The sequence below is a fragment of the Thermobia domestica genome, chromosome 4 (assembly GCF_964235325.1).
Source record: "Thermobia domestica chromosome 4, izTheDome1.hap1.1, whole genome shotgun sequence".
In the NCBI taxonomy this organism is placed as follows: Eukaryota; Metazoa; Arthropoda; class Insecta; order Zygentoma; family Lepismatidae; genus Thermobia; species Thermobia domestica.
The window spans coordinates 260,890,988-260,907,774 of record NC_137457.1 but is presented as its reverse complement, the minus strand read 5'-3'; the positions used below and the strand labels follow the sequence as shown (position 1 = coordinate 260,907,774).

Sequence of the window (16,787 nt, the reverse complement as noted above, 5' to 3'; positions counted from 1 at the left end):
TGGAAAAGGTTGCTTGCGATTGTACTAGAGAAATAAAGTCGGATATGGAACCTATTCATGCAGTGATCGCAAGGAATCGTGAAGCTTGACCTATTTCAACCAATTTCAGAACTCAATATAACGCGAGGGTGTGTCCTACTCATCAACCCCCGCTTATGAAATTTTGCCAGTGTCATCTCTCGCGCTACACAGATAACATTTCCTGAGAGTGCAGTGTTGTCGGATTGCAGCTAACCTTCGTTTTGTTGTTTCTGTTGTCGTCATAATTGTATTTATTTATTTTTGTTTTTATTATTGTTACTGTTTCGTATGTTCATGTTATAGTCCTCTAAATGCTGTTTTTTTATCGTTCATCCACCATGTCTTCCAAATTTGGCTGCACTTTTGTTGTTTCACGTTTTCTCACGTAGCAAGAAAGCATTCGGCCTATTGCTGCGTGCCTGGCTTTTGGCTTTCTACACTTGCACTTCAAACGCATGCTTTCATACAATCTGCCTTTTGTTATACTTTCAAGGGATGGTTTTTATTCTTCACAAAGCATAGCGTCATGGCATCACTGGCCGTTCATTGGCTATTGATTTGACTTGACTTGTATAACGCTTGCATCAAGCTCAAATGCAACACTATAAATGAAAGGTTGCCCTTACGTAACCTCGTTACTGGAATCTAGCTTACGGCATGCATGCAAATTTTCTAATCAAGCTGGATGCAAGATTGGCCGACTTGCAATTCAAGCTTACAAGAAGCGGTTTGCAAGTTGTCTTTGCTACTAGGGATGATTAGTGTAGAGTCCAGCCTACAGCAGTCGTCGTCGTCACTGTAAACTATAAGTTTAAAAAAACTGCTTCTCGCTATTTATTACTATTTTTCACTATGGTGTACAGTACTGAAAGCAAAAATCAAAGATTTCCAGCACTTCTCTGGTTTGAATAGAGGCGTAAAGGTTGAGCGAAACCTACTTAGAGACGCTGAATTCATATCAAAAAGCTCTTTCTCGTTATCTCTTACTTTTTTGCTCTACCCCATGACAGACGGTCGAACGGATATAACGGTTGTATGATACCTCCTATACTTATGTGTGGTATAGTTTGGAAAACTAATAAAATGAAAATTCAGTTGTAATGTTGGTGTAGGTAGAATATTTACCAAGACTTCTATATAAGGAAGGGGCCGCGGTGGCTCAGTGGTAGAGCGTTCACCTCTGTTGTTTGGGGTTCCGGGTTCTATCCCAGCCTCCGCCAAGTGAACCTTGTGATGGACAAACACCGTGTGCGTGGGTTTTCTCGGGGTTCTGCCATTTCCTCCCACTTCCTTCATTCCACCACTTTATTACTCATCATCACCGTCTCCTTTAGCCTAACCGGCATAACCGTGGGACGTAAAACTAAAAGATTTCATTTTATTTTTTCTACATAAGGGACATCCAGTAACAAACTAAATAAATAAATAAATAAAAGAACATGTACTTTTATCTCCTCTTCAGATGGAAACATATGAAATATGTCGTACACTAAAGGTACTCAATTATTATACCTTTTTGTCTGCCTCTTATGTGAGACTTAGAACTATTACTATTATTACTTAAAATACGAACACAATTAAAAAGTAGCATTAAAATTTACAGCACTATTTTTGGGAGGGACGTGTCATTTGGCGAAGGTCTCAGGAAATGAGAACGTCGAAAAAATTGAAAAAATGAAAATGAAATGAAATCTTTCAGTTTAACATCCCACAATTATGTTCTTTAGGCTAAGGGAGACGAATGATATTACAAAAATCGGCGGAATGGAAGTGTAAGAGGAAACGGGAGTACCCCGAGGAAATTCACAGATGATATTGTTCCCCTAAACTTACTTGGCAAGGGATCGAACAGATATCCACCGCACGAGAGGTGCCACTGAGCCACCGTGACCCCAAAAAGAAACTGAAGGAAATTGAAAGTTGCAGACTATTGCCAATAAAGTATCGAAAATAAAACCGGGTCATAAAATTCGGTGTGGAATTCAAATCTCCGATTTCCATAATTTTCAGCATTTTGCCTTTAGAATTCTCTTTTTCCCCGATTAGTTTAATTTTGTTACCAAACTTTCAGTAGACTTAGGTGAACTTCTTTCAATTTATGAACACTGGTAATTACTTTTTAAGATTAGACGTATAGTGCGTTCCACGAATAACACTAAGGCCCGTCTCCAGAAGAAACGAAGGCAGATAGAAACATGAAACCTTTCATAACATGTAAGGGACATAAAAGACAACATTATGCTGATAAGGAGAATCCCCCATGAAGGGGGCAAAGGAAGTTACGGGGGGAGTAACTCCAAAATCTTAAATAGCAAACCCCCATCCTGTGGTACCTCGTTTGAAATTCATATTTTAAAGCAACAATCAAGATTCAACTTCCCTTTCTTTTATTTTAGTCAACAAGTTTTCATTTTCGTGTCTTCCTTTTTGCCGGTGCCCGGCACGGCTACTTTCGCAACATATTTTCCGCGAGTCGGACAGTCGCGGGTGGCCCTTTCGTTGAGGAGGCGGACATCGGAGTCAATTCCCCATGGGAGTACCACACTTTCAGCATTGGAAGAGTGTTGCAAATACAATACATGCAAATTGAACTGATACGGATAGAAGGGAGACTACCATAACATTCACGAAAAAATGAACCTTACGAGGCTTGGACCCCGGACCGCACGTGTACTGAGCGCATGCGTTACCACTGCGTTACTGTCGAACTGCTACCCTTGTGGGCGAGGAGATGTAGTTCATGAGGACGAGATACCCGTGGTGACACTTTGGTGTTAAACATATGTACTTGAGCAAAGTCATTTTGTTTACTCGTGCACCACTATCAGATGTGGTTTTCCGACCAACAATGCTCTACATTACAACCTGGAGCAATAGATCTGAAGGCCATACACGTATGTTTGTGCTGGTGCGTTTGACCCTCCTACATTGCAGAGATAATGTGGTTTCTTGAACAGAAAATTTAAATTGTGTTACTGTTTGGTGCTACAAATCGTTCGTACATTGCAATAACATGATTGTTTAATGAACAATACGTGCGCAACCCGATTAGTGTTCCTTTTGTACGACATTTATTCTTTACGACAGGTAGTGTGACCAATGCCCCAAAGCCTCGAAACCCTAGTATTTCTACGGAGGAGACACAGATGAAAGTGTTGGCGGAGCAGACTGTGCATCCTCAACAGTCAATAACAACGGTGACTCAAATGTCATTCCATACCGGTAATTACTTTTACCCATGTTCCAGAGGAGTTCGTCCAACGTTTACATTACTGCCAGCAGGTGCGCGGCGCACACTTCGAGCATCTCCTGCGTTAATGTAGTATGTTTTAAACGGTACCATGTTCCTCTCTTCTTACAGCTTTGCAATGTTTTTCGGCCATAATTTACGTGTGGCCGCCATGTTGGCTAGAGACATGCTAGCGACATGCAGTTTCCAGAACTTGTCTCTACATGTGATTACCTTTTAAACGAGCTACAACACGATGGGGCTTGCTATTTAAGATTTTGGAGTTACCCCCGTAACTCCCTTGGCCCCCTTCATGGGGGATTCTCCTCATCAGCATAATGTTGTTTTTTATGTCCCTTACATGTTACAAAAGGTTTCATGTTTCTATCTGCCTTGGTTTCTTCAGAAGACGGGCCTTAGTGTTGTTTGTGGAACGCACTGTATAAATTTTTATTCAGAAAGTTAGTTCTATGGCAAGCATTTGTTACGAGGCAATAATGTTATTTTACAAGGTTAAAGACTTCGTTATATTATAAATCAATACTAGCATGTCTATTGGATTACTGACAGCCAAGCCAGTTTTCATGTTTTCTCTTTAGGTTATTCCTTCGATCTACTTACTATTTTCCCTGCACAAATATTTGCAATGTATTTTAATTTCCTATTTGTGGAGGGAAGGAAAGGGAAAAAAATAAAATTCATACATTGCGTTATTTAGGACAACAATGCAACAGAAAATATTGTAGCAAAAGAATAAACAAAATAACACAGCGGACCAATAAACTAAACGACAGTTTGATACATTATTTTTGTTTGCTGTTTGTAAACACATAAAATAGATATTATTTGAAAACTTAATAATAAAAAAACAGTTGTGCGGCGCCAGAAGTATTTCCGATAATGGTTGCAACATTTTTCTCAAGTGGTTAGGTTAAGAGCGATTTCTTCTAGGTACAGTACAATCCAATAATTCATTTCCTTTGTAACCTTTGCCACCAACCATGAATTGGGGAAACTGTCTATAGGCGCATATCATGAAAAACAGAGTTCATTCCTCATGGTTCTGCCATCTAGGATAAGTTTTTGATAGAGGTGGTGATGGAGGAAAAAGTACAGATATCCTTCACATGAGTGAAAGTGTTTTTGGTAGTTTCGAGAATTTAGTAATTTTTCTTTCGCTTACTATCGGTCACATTTCAATAGCATGGAGGGATAGTTCTCGCATTCGTTTCTGATGACCAAACATCTTTCTTTTTTCTTTTGGGAGTGTTTCTTTGCAGTTTTTGCCATAAGCGAATATATACTTTTTTTTTTTTTGTATTTTGTGATTACCACTGTTAGATTGGATTGGATTTTGAGCTTTACGTTCCTTTTAGCAGCGAGAATATATGAAATGTGAACGTAAAGCTTAACGTGAGATCCAAACCACATGAACTTCTAACGGAAATCGAACCCGGGCTCCCAGAGCTCCCTCATGGCTAAGCGGTTAGCGAACACGCCTTTGGCGAGGAAGACCCGGGTTCGATTCCCGACGGGAGCTCATGTGGTTCGGATTCCACATTAACCAGTAGATCCACGTCTCATATAGCCTCGCTGCTGAAAGGGACACTATAAACTAAAAATCAACTCACCTCAACGAACCCGGGCTCCTATGCCAAAGACGTGTACGCTAACCGCTTAGCCGCGAGGTATCTTACGTTTACCACTGCTATTTTGCAAATTATAATTACTATACTACCTAAGTAATGCAAAATTTATACATAGTGCAAATAATTCTTAACAAAGAGACAAATAGTGATGTGCGTGAACCTAGTAGAACCCATTTTCGGAAATCGAAAATAAGCCATGCAGATCATTGTTTTGTTCACGATTGTCTACATGCAGTTTTTTGTCTGTTGATTTGTCAATAATGTATGCGAAAAATAAAATAGGAGCTGGCAAGTTCAAGTGGTAGAAAACATTTGAAAAAATAAAACAAGTGAGTTTCTTTTCATAGTTGTTAAACTACAGTAGACTAGGTTGCAATAGAGAAATACGGTCAAAGATAGAACCTGTTTTAAATTAAAAGGCCATAATTCTCTATCTGCTTTGGCTCTATTGAGCTTAATATTGAAACCGGAAGTGCTAATTGAAGTCTATGACTTCTAGTCGCAATAAAGAAATAAAATCGGAAGTGAAACATATTCTTGTTGTATTGAATTCATATATTTAAAAAAAAAAACTCCTTGTCGCTATCTATATCCGTGCGATTAGTATTGTAAAAAAAAAAAAAATCGTAGATTTTCAACAGATAGATGAAAGTCAAGAGAAAACTTATTCTTGGAACGCTGAGTCTGTCAAAAAAAAAAAAAAAAGAAAAACGCTTTTCGAAATATCTTACTATTATCACTCTATGAAAATAAGTATTGAAACAGGAAGTACTAGTAAATTTCAACCACTTCCGGTTTCCATAGAGTATTGCGGCTAGTGATAGTATGTCTTCTCGTTACACTGAATCGATAGCAAAAATCCGCTTGTTGCTATTACCATTCTGTTCTATGGCGATAAACAGCGAAATTGTAAATGGACGATTTCTACAATTTCCGTTTTGAGTTGATTTTGAGTTTATCGTCCCGTTCAGCAGCGAGGCTATATGAGACGTGGACCTACTGATTAACGTGGAATCCGAACCACATGAGCTCCCGCCGGGAATCGAACCCGGGTCTCCCGCGCCAAAGGCGCTTATGCTAACCACTTAGCCACGGAGGAGCTCAAATTTCCGATTTGAATAGGTGCTTAACAGAGGGATTCTTCAGAAGCTGAATCGATTCAAAAAAAAAAAAAAAGTTTCTCAATATCTCTGACTGTTTTTGCTCTGATACTTGCCGACAGACAAACAGACGGACATAGCCATTCTATATAAGATTTTCGACACTTCCGACAATTACGTTTAGCATAGTTTGAAAGTCTACAAAAATAAGCCGTAGTCCGTTTGTTCACAATTATTCACATAAGAGTTTCACTTTCTGACGATTTTTAAACAATTTACGCACAATTATTAGCAAAAAAAGAAAAAGAAAAAAGAAAAAAAGAAAAGAAATGAAAGAAAAAATATTCGGTACCAAGTTGACGAAGCAGAACTATTTTTCAGGTCTGAATTTTCTTTTTACTCCAAAAAAATAAGGGAAATTTATAGAAAGAAAACAAAATGCAATTTTTCGAAAACGTCTCTAGCGATTTTGCTTATACAGGGTTAGCACAAATGATTCATTCGTTTTGAAAAAGATATATTTTCAAGAGTAGTACACACGTGAAAGATATATAAAAAGAACCACAAACTCACCAAGTATGTACTGTGTGACAGCCTGAGTCCATTATCTTTCCGATCGGGTGTGACAGTGTGCACTGTGGCAGTACGAAGTTAGTACCTGTCGAAAATTAAAGGAAAGCAAGAAAAAAAGTTTTCGTGTGCTTCAATATGCCAGATGTTCGTCTATTATAGCTGTGCAACGCACTTTCAGAAGAGAGCATGAAAAAAAAAAAACCGCCATGTAAACAAAGCATTTTGCAGTGATATCGGCAAGTCAAGGAACCTGGCTACTTGTGTAAAGGGAAAAGCACCTGGCCTCCCAAATCTCCTGATTTAACACCCTTGCGACTTCTTCCTGTGGGGGGTACATTAATGACCTTGTTTACGTACCCTCACTACCGCAATCCTTAGTCGAGCTCAAAGAATGAATCAGTGTTCGAAATGTATGGAATGAGCTTGAGTATCGTCTGGACGTGTGTCGTGTCACCAAAGAGGCACATATTGAACATTTCTAGAAGGTGTATAAACTTGAGTTTGTGGTCCTTTTCGTATATCTTTCATGTGTGTACCTGTCATACTTTCGAAAATATAGCCTTTTCAAACTGTATAAATAATTTATGCTTAAGCATACCTGGGATACCTTTGGACGACGAGTTGTACAGAGGAATCCACCACCTTTGACTGTTCAGGACCTGAAAACTACCCTAAAGGAAGAATGGGACAACATACCCGTGGAACTTATGAACTCTTTCATGAACAGCATGGCAAATAGGGTAGTCATATGTATTTCATATATCAATTAACCACCATGTACAGTGGTATGTATAATTCATTTTTTCTGGGAAGTATTAACGAACCGTAATTCATTCCTGGGAGCGAATTCTTTTCCGACAATTTTCTCAAAAACATCTCAAGCGATTTTGTTCACATTTCATATACAAACATTTTATTAATAACTTTAGAATACCGAATAAATTACTTCCTACACAAATATCAACAAAGTATAGTTTAGCCTCGGAGGTGATTTTATATTTATTTTACAATTTTCTCAAATAATAAACAAAACTCCAATATATTGCATAAATAATTTCTTATGAAAAAATTCACAAGGGAACTTTGTTAGGGCAAAGTTTTCAGAGAACATCCTGTAAGTTTGTTTGTATTGCTCGTACCTCTCATTTTATTTATTTATTTATTTATTAATAAATTGTTTTTAAAATGTCAACAAACAAAACTTTATGTTAATAAATTTGAAAAAAAGGAAAAACAAATTACGTGGTTTAATTATATTCCTAAAAATGAGTTCTGCTACATAACGTTGGCAGCGTCTATTTTGTTCTTGATATGAATTGTTTACAAATCATTAAAAAAATGAAATCATCATTATATGTGAACAATCGTGAATATGTATGATTAATTTTTATTTTATTGTACTTTTGAGATACGTGACATTAGCACTACCCACTGGTTCGATTCCCGGCGGGAACTCATGTGGTTCGGATTCCACGTTAATCAGTAGGTTCACGTCTCATATAGCCTCGCTACTGAAAGGGACGTTAAACTCAAAAATCAATCAATCAAAATTTTATGTGAACAATCGTGAACAAATTATGAACGAATGATCTGCATAGTTTATTTTCGATTTCCAGATTTTTTTCAAGTACGTTAACTTGGCATCGTTCATTCTGTTTTTGGCATAAATTGTTTAAAAGTAGTGAATAAAAAATTTTTTCGTGAAGAAACAATGAACAAGTGATATGCATGCCACATATTACACAATAAGCAGGGAGGTAGTGGTTACTAATGTCAAAACATAGAATTTCAACACATTTGAAGGTGATGTCTCCCAATTTCTAGACACAACCTCCAAGGCTTGACTACAGATCGAAAAATGTTCTCTAGCATAGATGATGTAATCGCAGCAACCGCGGCTCTGATCCCTTCTGTTAGGTACTGAACGCTCTGAATCTTCATATTTTACGCTTTTGACATGACAAACCAACATGCAAAAAAGTCTAAGATTATAAGGTCTGAGGAACGGGGAGCTTGCATCATAGGAAGTTCTATCTTCTGAGTAAAGCTTGATTCAGTAAGTCCTGAACAATTATGGCAAAATAGGGAGGTGATCCAACCTGTTGAAACGCCACTGTATCCACAATCACATCATTTACCAATTAGAGCTCTAAAACTTGTCGCAACATATCCAGGTGCGTATTTTCAGTAGCAGATTGTTCTGCAAAAATGAAGAGCCCGTATACTTTTGAACGTGACACCCTCAACCACACATTCACTTACCGTATAAATCGTTCTTTACCACTGCAACATATTATTATTATTATTATTATTATTATTATTATTATTATTATTATTATTATTATTATTATTATTATTCCGCTGCACAGATCCCACAATTAGCTATATCTATTCACATGCCCACAGATGAGAAATTTTACCTCGTCTCTAAACAAAATGTGCTGCATCAAATTATCATGCTCCGCGGCTTGTAGGAGGTCATAACATATAGCTCGTCGAGGCATAATCCTCAGCTTCAAACTTGTACATAACCTAGATATGATATGCACGTTTGTGCAACATGTAACGGAAAGTTCACACAGCGCTACGGTAAGTGCTAAGCTCCCTTCCACTTGTATCCTGCTAGATGCAGTTGAGCTATGTGCGGTTGTTTCCTCTACATTTTGCACGACTTCTGACATTATGAACGATCTTCCGGGAATTTCGTCTTCAGCAATACTACTTGTACGCTGGAATTTATAAACAAGACTGTTGATAGCCAACTTGGTAGGGCCGGATTTTGGAAACCTACGATAGAAATTATTCCCCGCCTGTTCATACATCATTCCACGTAGACGAACAGAAACAACGGTGGTGTGTTCCTCTTTGGTTAGCATTCTGTCACATTGCATGCAATAACAAAACTTTTATCAGTATGTATAATTTTATATATATATATATATATATATATATATATATATATATATATATATATATATATATATATATGATGTCTGTAAAATTTCTGTGCATTATCAAAGCATGTTTTTATGCAAGTAATATAGTATTTGACCTGCAAACCTGATCTAGTAAATTTTTCCACATGCCCAATATGCTAAAAATGGATATGTACACTTACATGCAGGATTATATGCAGACATTTTGTACGTCCGTTCTTAACATCTTTGAAATTTCTCGGACACCCTGAGAGAGGGATAGGGTGATCCAAAAGTTGGTATATCCAACCATGTTCAAAGAAGACATTTACTATGAAAACACTCACATAGTACAAAAGTTCATAGTAAATTATGAACATGACAGCCTTGCTGTCCCTTACAGAGGCAAATACGCTAACACGAATTGGGAAACAACTTCTTAGTATGACAAAAGTTATTTAGTAATAGAGGACACAATATTACTATTCAAGTGTTCCATATTTCTTTGTTTGTCATGATAGACCCGTTTCCTTTAAAACTAGTCACAGGAAAAAATCTCAGCGCTTTATACAGAGTCGTTCTGATGCGTGATTAGTGACGTACTAAAGAGTTCGACTAACATATGTTTCCTGCAGTAGTCAGGCCTTTAGTATGACGCTAATCATACCTCAAAACAATTCTGCATAAGACACTCATAGTGTAACAAAAGATTTTGTAGGTTACAGTCCCCTTTAGATTAGTCTGTCCTATAAACAGATAATCAAAACCTCCATAGTTACGGTCGTCCTTAGTATAACAGGTGATTTTGTGGAGCTGAAACCAACAAGGTATATAAAATAACTGAAACCACAACCTGGAAACTAGTTTATTCCTTCATCTTTTCACGTCCTTCCCTCCTTCTCTCAACTGGGAGAATTTATTCTCAGTTAGGGGAGTAGTCCTACTAATGAAAACAACACACTATACACACTATACTGCTACTAACGTTACTAAATGTTTCATATTCAGCAATCATCACTTCACATTATCATGGATATACCTACTTTTTGGATCATCCTTTAAATATACAGATGTGTATATATAATGCTTTTTCCGTTCTTTTTTTTTTCAGTGTCCGTTGTGGAAATGGTACAGAGCAGCGTTGCCGAATACAAACTTGTCAATTATCTGCTCACTAATTACAGTACGGCCGTAAGACCCAGTAGAACCCCACACGAAGTCCTCACTATTAGTCTGTCTCTTGCCCTGTACAACATCCTGGATGTGGTAAGTCATAAACATCTATATCTTCTTTGTTGTTAATAGAAATAACTGACCGATTAACAGAATTATCACTCTGGTAAAACTTATTTTCATGTTTTTATTGGTTATTAGGAGCACGCTAATGGGTCTTATAAGTTAGTCATGTTATTAGGATCGTGCTGGTGATCTTTATAAGATTGTAATGTTATTAGGAACGTGCTGGTGATCTTTATAAGATTGTAATGTTATTAGGAACGTGCTGGTGATCTTTATAAGATTGTAATGTTATTAGGATCGTGCTCGTGATCTTTATAAGATTGTAATGTTATTAGGATCGTGCTCGTGATCTTTATAAGATTGTAATGTTATTAGGATCGTGCTGATGATCTTTATAAGATTGTAATGTTATTAGGATCGTGCTGGTGATCTTTATAAGATTGTAATGTTATTAGGATCGTGCTGGTGATCTTTATAAGATTGTAATGTTATTAGGATCGTGCTGGTGATCTTTATAAGATTGTAATGTTATTAGGATCGTGCTGGTGATCTTTATAAGATTGTAATGTTATTAGGAACGTGCTGGTGATCTTTATAAGATTGTAATGTTATTAGGATCGTGCTGGTGATCTTTATAAGATTGTAATGTTATTAGGATCGTGCTCGTGATCTTTATAAGATTGTAATGTTATTAGGATCGTGCTGGTGATCTTTATAAGATTGTAATGTTATTAGGAACGTGCTGGTGATCTTTATAAGATTGTAATGTTATTAGGATCGTGCTCGTGATCTTTATAAGATTGTAATGTTATTAGGATCGTGCTGGTGATCTTTATAAGATTGTAATGTTATTAGGAACGTGCTGGTGATCTTTATAAGATTGTAATGTTATTAGGATCGTGCTGGTGATCTTTATAAGATTGTAATGTTATTAGGGTCGTGCTGGTGATCTTTATAAGATTGTAATGTTATTAGGATCGTGCTCGTGATCTTTATAAGATTGTAATGTTATTAGGATCGTGCTGGTGATCTTTATAAGATTGTAATGTTATTAGGATCGTGCTGGTGATCTTTATAAGATTGTAATGTTATTAGGATCGTGCTCGTGATCTTTATAAGATTGTAATGTTATTAGGGTCGTGCTGGTGATCTTTATAAGATTGTAATGTTATTAGAATCGTGCTGGTGATCTTTATAAGATTGTACTGTTATTAGGATCGTGCTGGTGATCTTTATAAGATTGTAATGTTATTAGGATCGTGCTGGTGATCTTCATAAGATTGTAATGTTATTAGGGTCGTGCTGGTGATCTTTATAAGATTGTAATGTTATTAGAATCGTGCTGGTGATCTTTATAAGATTGTACTGTTATTAGGATCGTGCTGGTGATCTTTATAAGATTGTAATGTTATTAGGATCATGCTGATGATCCTTATAAGATTGTAATGTTATTAGGATCATGATAGTGGGCCTTATAAGAGTGTAATGTTAGTACTACGTCCGTTGCTCCACACACGATAACTTGCATGAAAGCAAATTTTTGAATTCTGTTTTTAACAATAGATAGCTTGAGTAATTGTCTCGACTGAATTCGTTAACGGATTTACTTCGTTAATACCTTAACGGGTAACAGTGACTTCAACGGCGAGTATCCATATCCCACACATGTAAGTGCACAAAATAACTCTAGAACAAAAATGACCTTCGTATTGACGAGGGCAGCTCCGTCTATAGTCTGCACCACCTGTGTTCAGTATTTACTGCTAAACTAACAATAGTAAGCTTTCCCTCGACCATGTTGATGAAAAATAATTGCTAGATCAACAGTACATGTTAAAATACCAAGGGTTTCTTGCATATTATTTCTATACTCCAAACAAGGCTGCATTGTTAAATCCCACATTAACAGTCCGCTTACGAACCTTGTGGGCATCCTGTGGTGCTTACTGTTATCTTTTTTCCTCGGTGCTTGCATTATTATTTGTCTTTCACTACAATAGTTTAACAATGTGTTATATAATGTCTTGCTTATGTTCCATTTTCTTTTAGTTCTTTGAAAAAACAGGCCACCATAAATTATCCAATGCCTCATTAATGTCAGCGTAAATTACAACAATATTTTTCTTATTTACCCTCTTCGATCAATTCTATGAATCTTTTTACAGCAGTTTCTGTTTTTTTTCCTGGATCCAAATTGTAATTTGTCATTTTCTAAAATTCACTTCCTTTTATTCTCTTTATAATTGTTCTTTCAAATAATTTACCGATTATATTTAATAAACATATAGGTCGATAGGATTTCGAGTTGTCATACTGTCTCTCGTCTGATTTCTTAAAAATTGCCAGATTTGTATGTTTCCACTTTCTGATTATTTGTCCTCTTTTAAAACACAGATTAAATAGCCTTGACAAATATGGTGCCCATTTTTTCTACATTTTTCTTCTATATCTCTGGTTTTATACAGTCTGAACCCAGAGGCTTTCAATTTTTAGTCTTTTAATATGTTTTATTATTTATTAACTTCGTCTTCTGTTGGCGTTACCATCATTTTCTGTTTCAATCGTACTTGTACTTCATTAACATTTTGTGGAATGTCTTATGGTAGTAAAACAGTTATCACATACTTCACAGTTTTTCGTATGTGTTCCATCTGAGTTTTTTAAAAAGTCGAAAGACTTGTAGGTGTTTTTACTTTGTTGCTTATCATTATTTTATAATGATAGATTTCTGTTACATCTCAGTAATTATTTATTTTCCTCTCTCTCAAATTAATGTCTAACGCTTTGATATAATTTTCTAATTTTCCTTGTCATCCTCTTTAATTTTTTTTTTTTTTTTTTGGTAAAAGATATCCTCTTTTGTTTGTAGTTATGTTCTTTTCTTAGTTTTATTTATTTACTTATTTATTTATGAACATAATTTCAGATCAGCTGAACGTCAGATATATATTTTAGTTGATATTTTAATTGCATTCCTTGTCGCATTTTATATTTCCTGGCCCAATCTATCTAAATTTCTATTTGTGACAATTACAGTATATTTCTTTACCAAATAAAGTCCAATTTATTTTATCTGGATTGTTTATAGCAGTCTTTCATCTCCTTCACGTATTTCTATTTCCTGAGTATTGTTTTTGTTATATCGAAGATTATTATATTGTGGTCACTTACTGTAGTTGCATCTAAGTCTTCCCATTTTTATGGGTATACATTTTCGTTAAAGCTAGTGTTAGATCAATGTTTAATTCTGCTCCTTGACTATTTCTGTAGATGGGAGGGCTACCTTCCCCATTTATTATAATATTCATTATTAGATCTTCCATTCTTTCTTCTTTTTTGTCAATTTTTCTCCATGTCATAGATTTTGCATTGGAGTCCTTACATAATACTATGTTGTCTCCCTGTATGTCTGACAAAAGTCGTCAGTGTGATTTAAAAACGGTTCTATATTCAACCTGAATTTGTAGCAATAATTTGTTAGTTTAAAATTTCCTAACTTAGTTCTTAGAACTAAACACACTGTCCAATTAGCATCGAATTTCGCTATGTTCAATGCATTAATACTTTTGTTTACAACGGTGGTTTTTCACCTATGTTTGGCTGTGATTTTTCACCTGTATTTTTAATATAATGGTTTCTTTCTCTGTGGTTGTAAGCTATTATTATTTCTTCCTTTTCCATGTTTATTGGTTTTCCTTTTGTATATGGTTCTTGTTAAATAACAATAATTGTCTCTTTCTTTCGGCCAAGTCTTTGACTTTATCTATACCTCTACTTTCATCCCATAGTATTTAGTTGTACCGGTATGACTGTTATTTATCTTCTTTAAGTAGATTACCCATTGCCATAATTTCAAAAGGAGTTCTGATTATGTTTGCATTTAGAAGTCATTTCTTGCAATTGCTCTCTTACATAACATTTTAAAGTTTAAGGTGGAAGAATCTGAATCATCGTAATACTTGCAAATTTATAAAGGCTCTTCCACCAAGAAGGCTGTGAGAAATCTCAATTAATCATCTTGTAGAATATTTTATTAACCAAAAATAAACAAAATTAAGTTACTTATCCTATTTTCAAGAAAATCTTCCAGATATAACTTATTGACTCCCATCAGCAAATTAGCCCTTCCGGGCTTGTTTCAACGAAAATTATATACAAGAATTGTAGGATTGTCAATGAGTTAGTTATAAAATACGAAGAAAATTACTTCAATTTTTATTAATTCATTAATTTACTGATTTCTTTCAGGAAGTTAAACAAACAAACAAAAAAACACCCCTACAGTAAGCTACAAGTTCTGCATTTTTCAAACAGAAATTACTATGTTATATTGTAGGCTTTTAAATGAAAATTTTATTTATGTAATATGAGCAAAATTGGTTGAATCGTTCTTGATAATTGTGAATTCTCACCCTTGGAATACGGTATTGCGTTGCTGGAGCCACTCCTACCATCCTAGGATGAATGAAATACCAAATGCATTTCATTATATCCACTTAAACGCTGAGTACTAGTTTATTGTGCTAGGTGCTCACGGGAAAACAAGTGGGTTTCATTTCACATTAAGAAAGTACGTTAGACTTCTAAACAATGCGAACTCAATACTGAAATTAGATGTACAGAGGTTGTTTGGTCTACATTTGCCCATTTCGACTTACCTAAAAATTTAGAAGAATCCATGGCGCCAGGTCCGTAAGTGCTCGATGTGTTTCCCTTGATTCCTAACAATAGTCCGACAGCGTAATTTCCACTGTAATAGGCTTCTCTGAAGAACTGGGAGGGGAATCTTGTCCCATCCCCTTTGCACAGCTTTCCAAAGTCCTTCCACAGTTGTCACACGCCGTTTTCCCAAAGCCCGCTTCAGCAATCCAAATCCACAATAATCCATAGGACTTGCATCTGGAGATTTAACAGGTACCTCATTGAAAGGTATCACCTGTACACCACTTGCCTCCTCCATCTCCCTTCAGAATGCGAGGGACGATCGTGAGGTATGTGATGAGGCCTTGTCCATGTGAATGCGCACCAGATTGGTGTCATTTTCGTAAATTGTTGGAATCTCATGCTCGTAGAACGGCCGCATGATCTGCTCCTGAAAATACTGCGAATTTATTTTGCAGTTTTTCGCCACCCTACGACTCTTCAGTTTACCTCGGTAACAGTAGCCAGTTGGGAAGGATTCTTTAGAGACACGGACCCACCTTCTGAAGTTCTTAGCGTCTTAAGATTAGCCATACACCTTTGTGTTGGCGGATTTTCTTGCATTTGCCATTTTTCGAATTTCCTCCTGCATGGTGGAGGTGGTCTAGGTGTATTCCCACTTCCTAGGCAACTTCGTTGGTGATCCAAATGGTGGAGCTTCGTTGCCCTTGTACTTTTTAATAACATTTTTTATTCCCTTAAACTGATGTTGCAACCATTCTTCTTGCACTATTTTCTAATGACAGAAACACTAAAGTGGGTGTCATAAAAAGCCGCAACATAGCCTTCCCAAAACCGGCTTAGTTTGGACGGCATTTTGGACACAGAGCGGGAACCCACACACTTGGAAAGAAATTTAACACAACACTCACAACAATGGTCCTGTTTTGTGCGTTATTGTCGTCCGCGCGGAAAAACAACTCCGTTCCCTGGAAGCCACTGCACAACACTGCAGGATGCCGCGAGCCAGGTCCGGTGAGTCCATTCTGCCCGGGAGGGGGAAAGAACGAAATCGGCCAAACGTAGGCTGAACAACCTCTGTAGTACGTCTAAAACTTCCGACTAAGAGCAAGGAATTCGTGTTATTATTCAGTTCAAAATCTCTTGTCGCGAATTCTGTCTAGGAATTTGAAGCTTAAAATATATAAAACGATAATCATGCCTGTTGTTCTGTATGGCTGCGAAACATGGTCGCTTATTCTGAGGGAAAAACGTAGACTGAAAGTATTTGAGAACAATATCTTGAGACGAATATTCGGACCCAAGAAGAATGGCGGAAACTTCATAACGAGGAACTACATAATTTATACGGCTTACCAAACGTTGTTAGGGTCATCAAGTCTACGAGAGACAGGTGGGC

At 36.5% G+C, this 16,787-nt stretch overlaps 2 protein-coding genes across 2 annotated transcripts in view; one reads left to right on the top strand and one right to left on the bottom strand.

The window, feature by feature from the left end:
• LOC145684032 (uncharacterized) overlaps positions 1-16,787 on the bottom strand; it is a 271,555-nt gene that overhangs the window by 168,502 nt on the left and 86,266 nt on the right. The window lies entirely within an intron of this gene.
• Positions 1-16,787, top strand: part of LOC145683599 (neuronal acetylcholine receptor subunit alpha-9-II-like) — a 68,430-nt gene that overhangs the window by 36,996 nt on the left and 14,647 nt on the right. The window contains exons 2-3 of the mRNA XM_081754940.1: positions 3,109-3,303; positions 10,599-10,753. Coding sequence (XP_081611066.1) covers positions 3,109-3,303; positions 10,599-10,753 — 350 coding nt within the window. The remainder of the gene's footprint in view (positions 1-3,108; positions 3,304-10,598; positions 10,754-16,787) is intronic.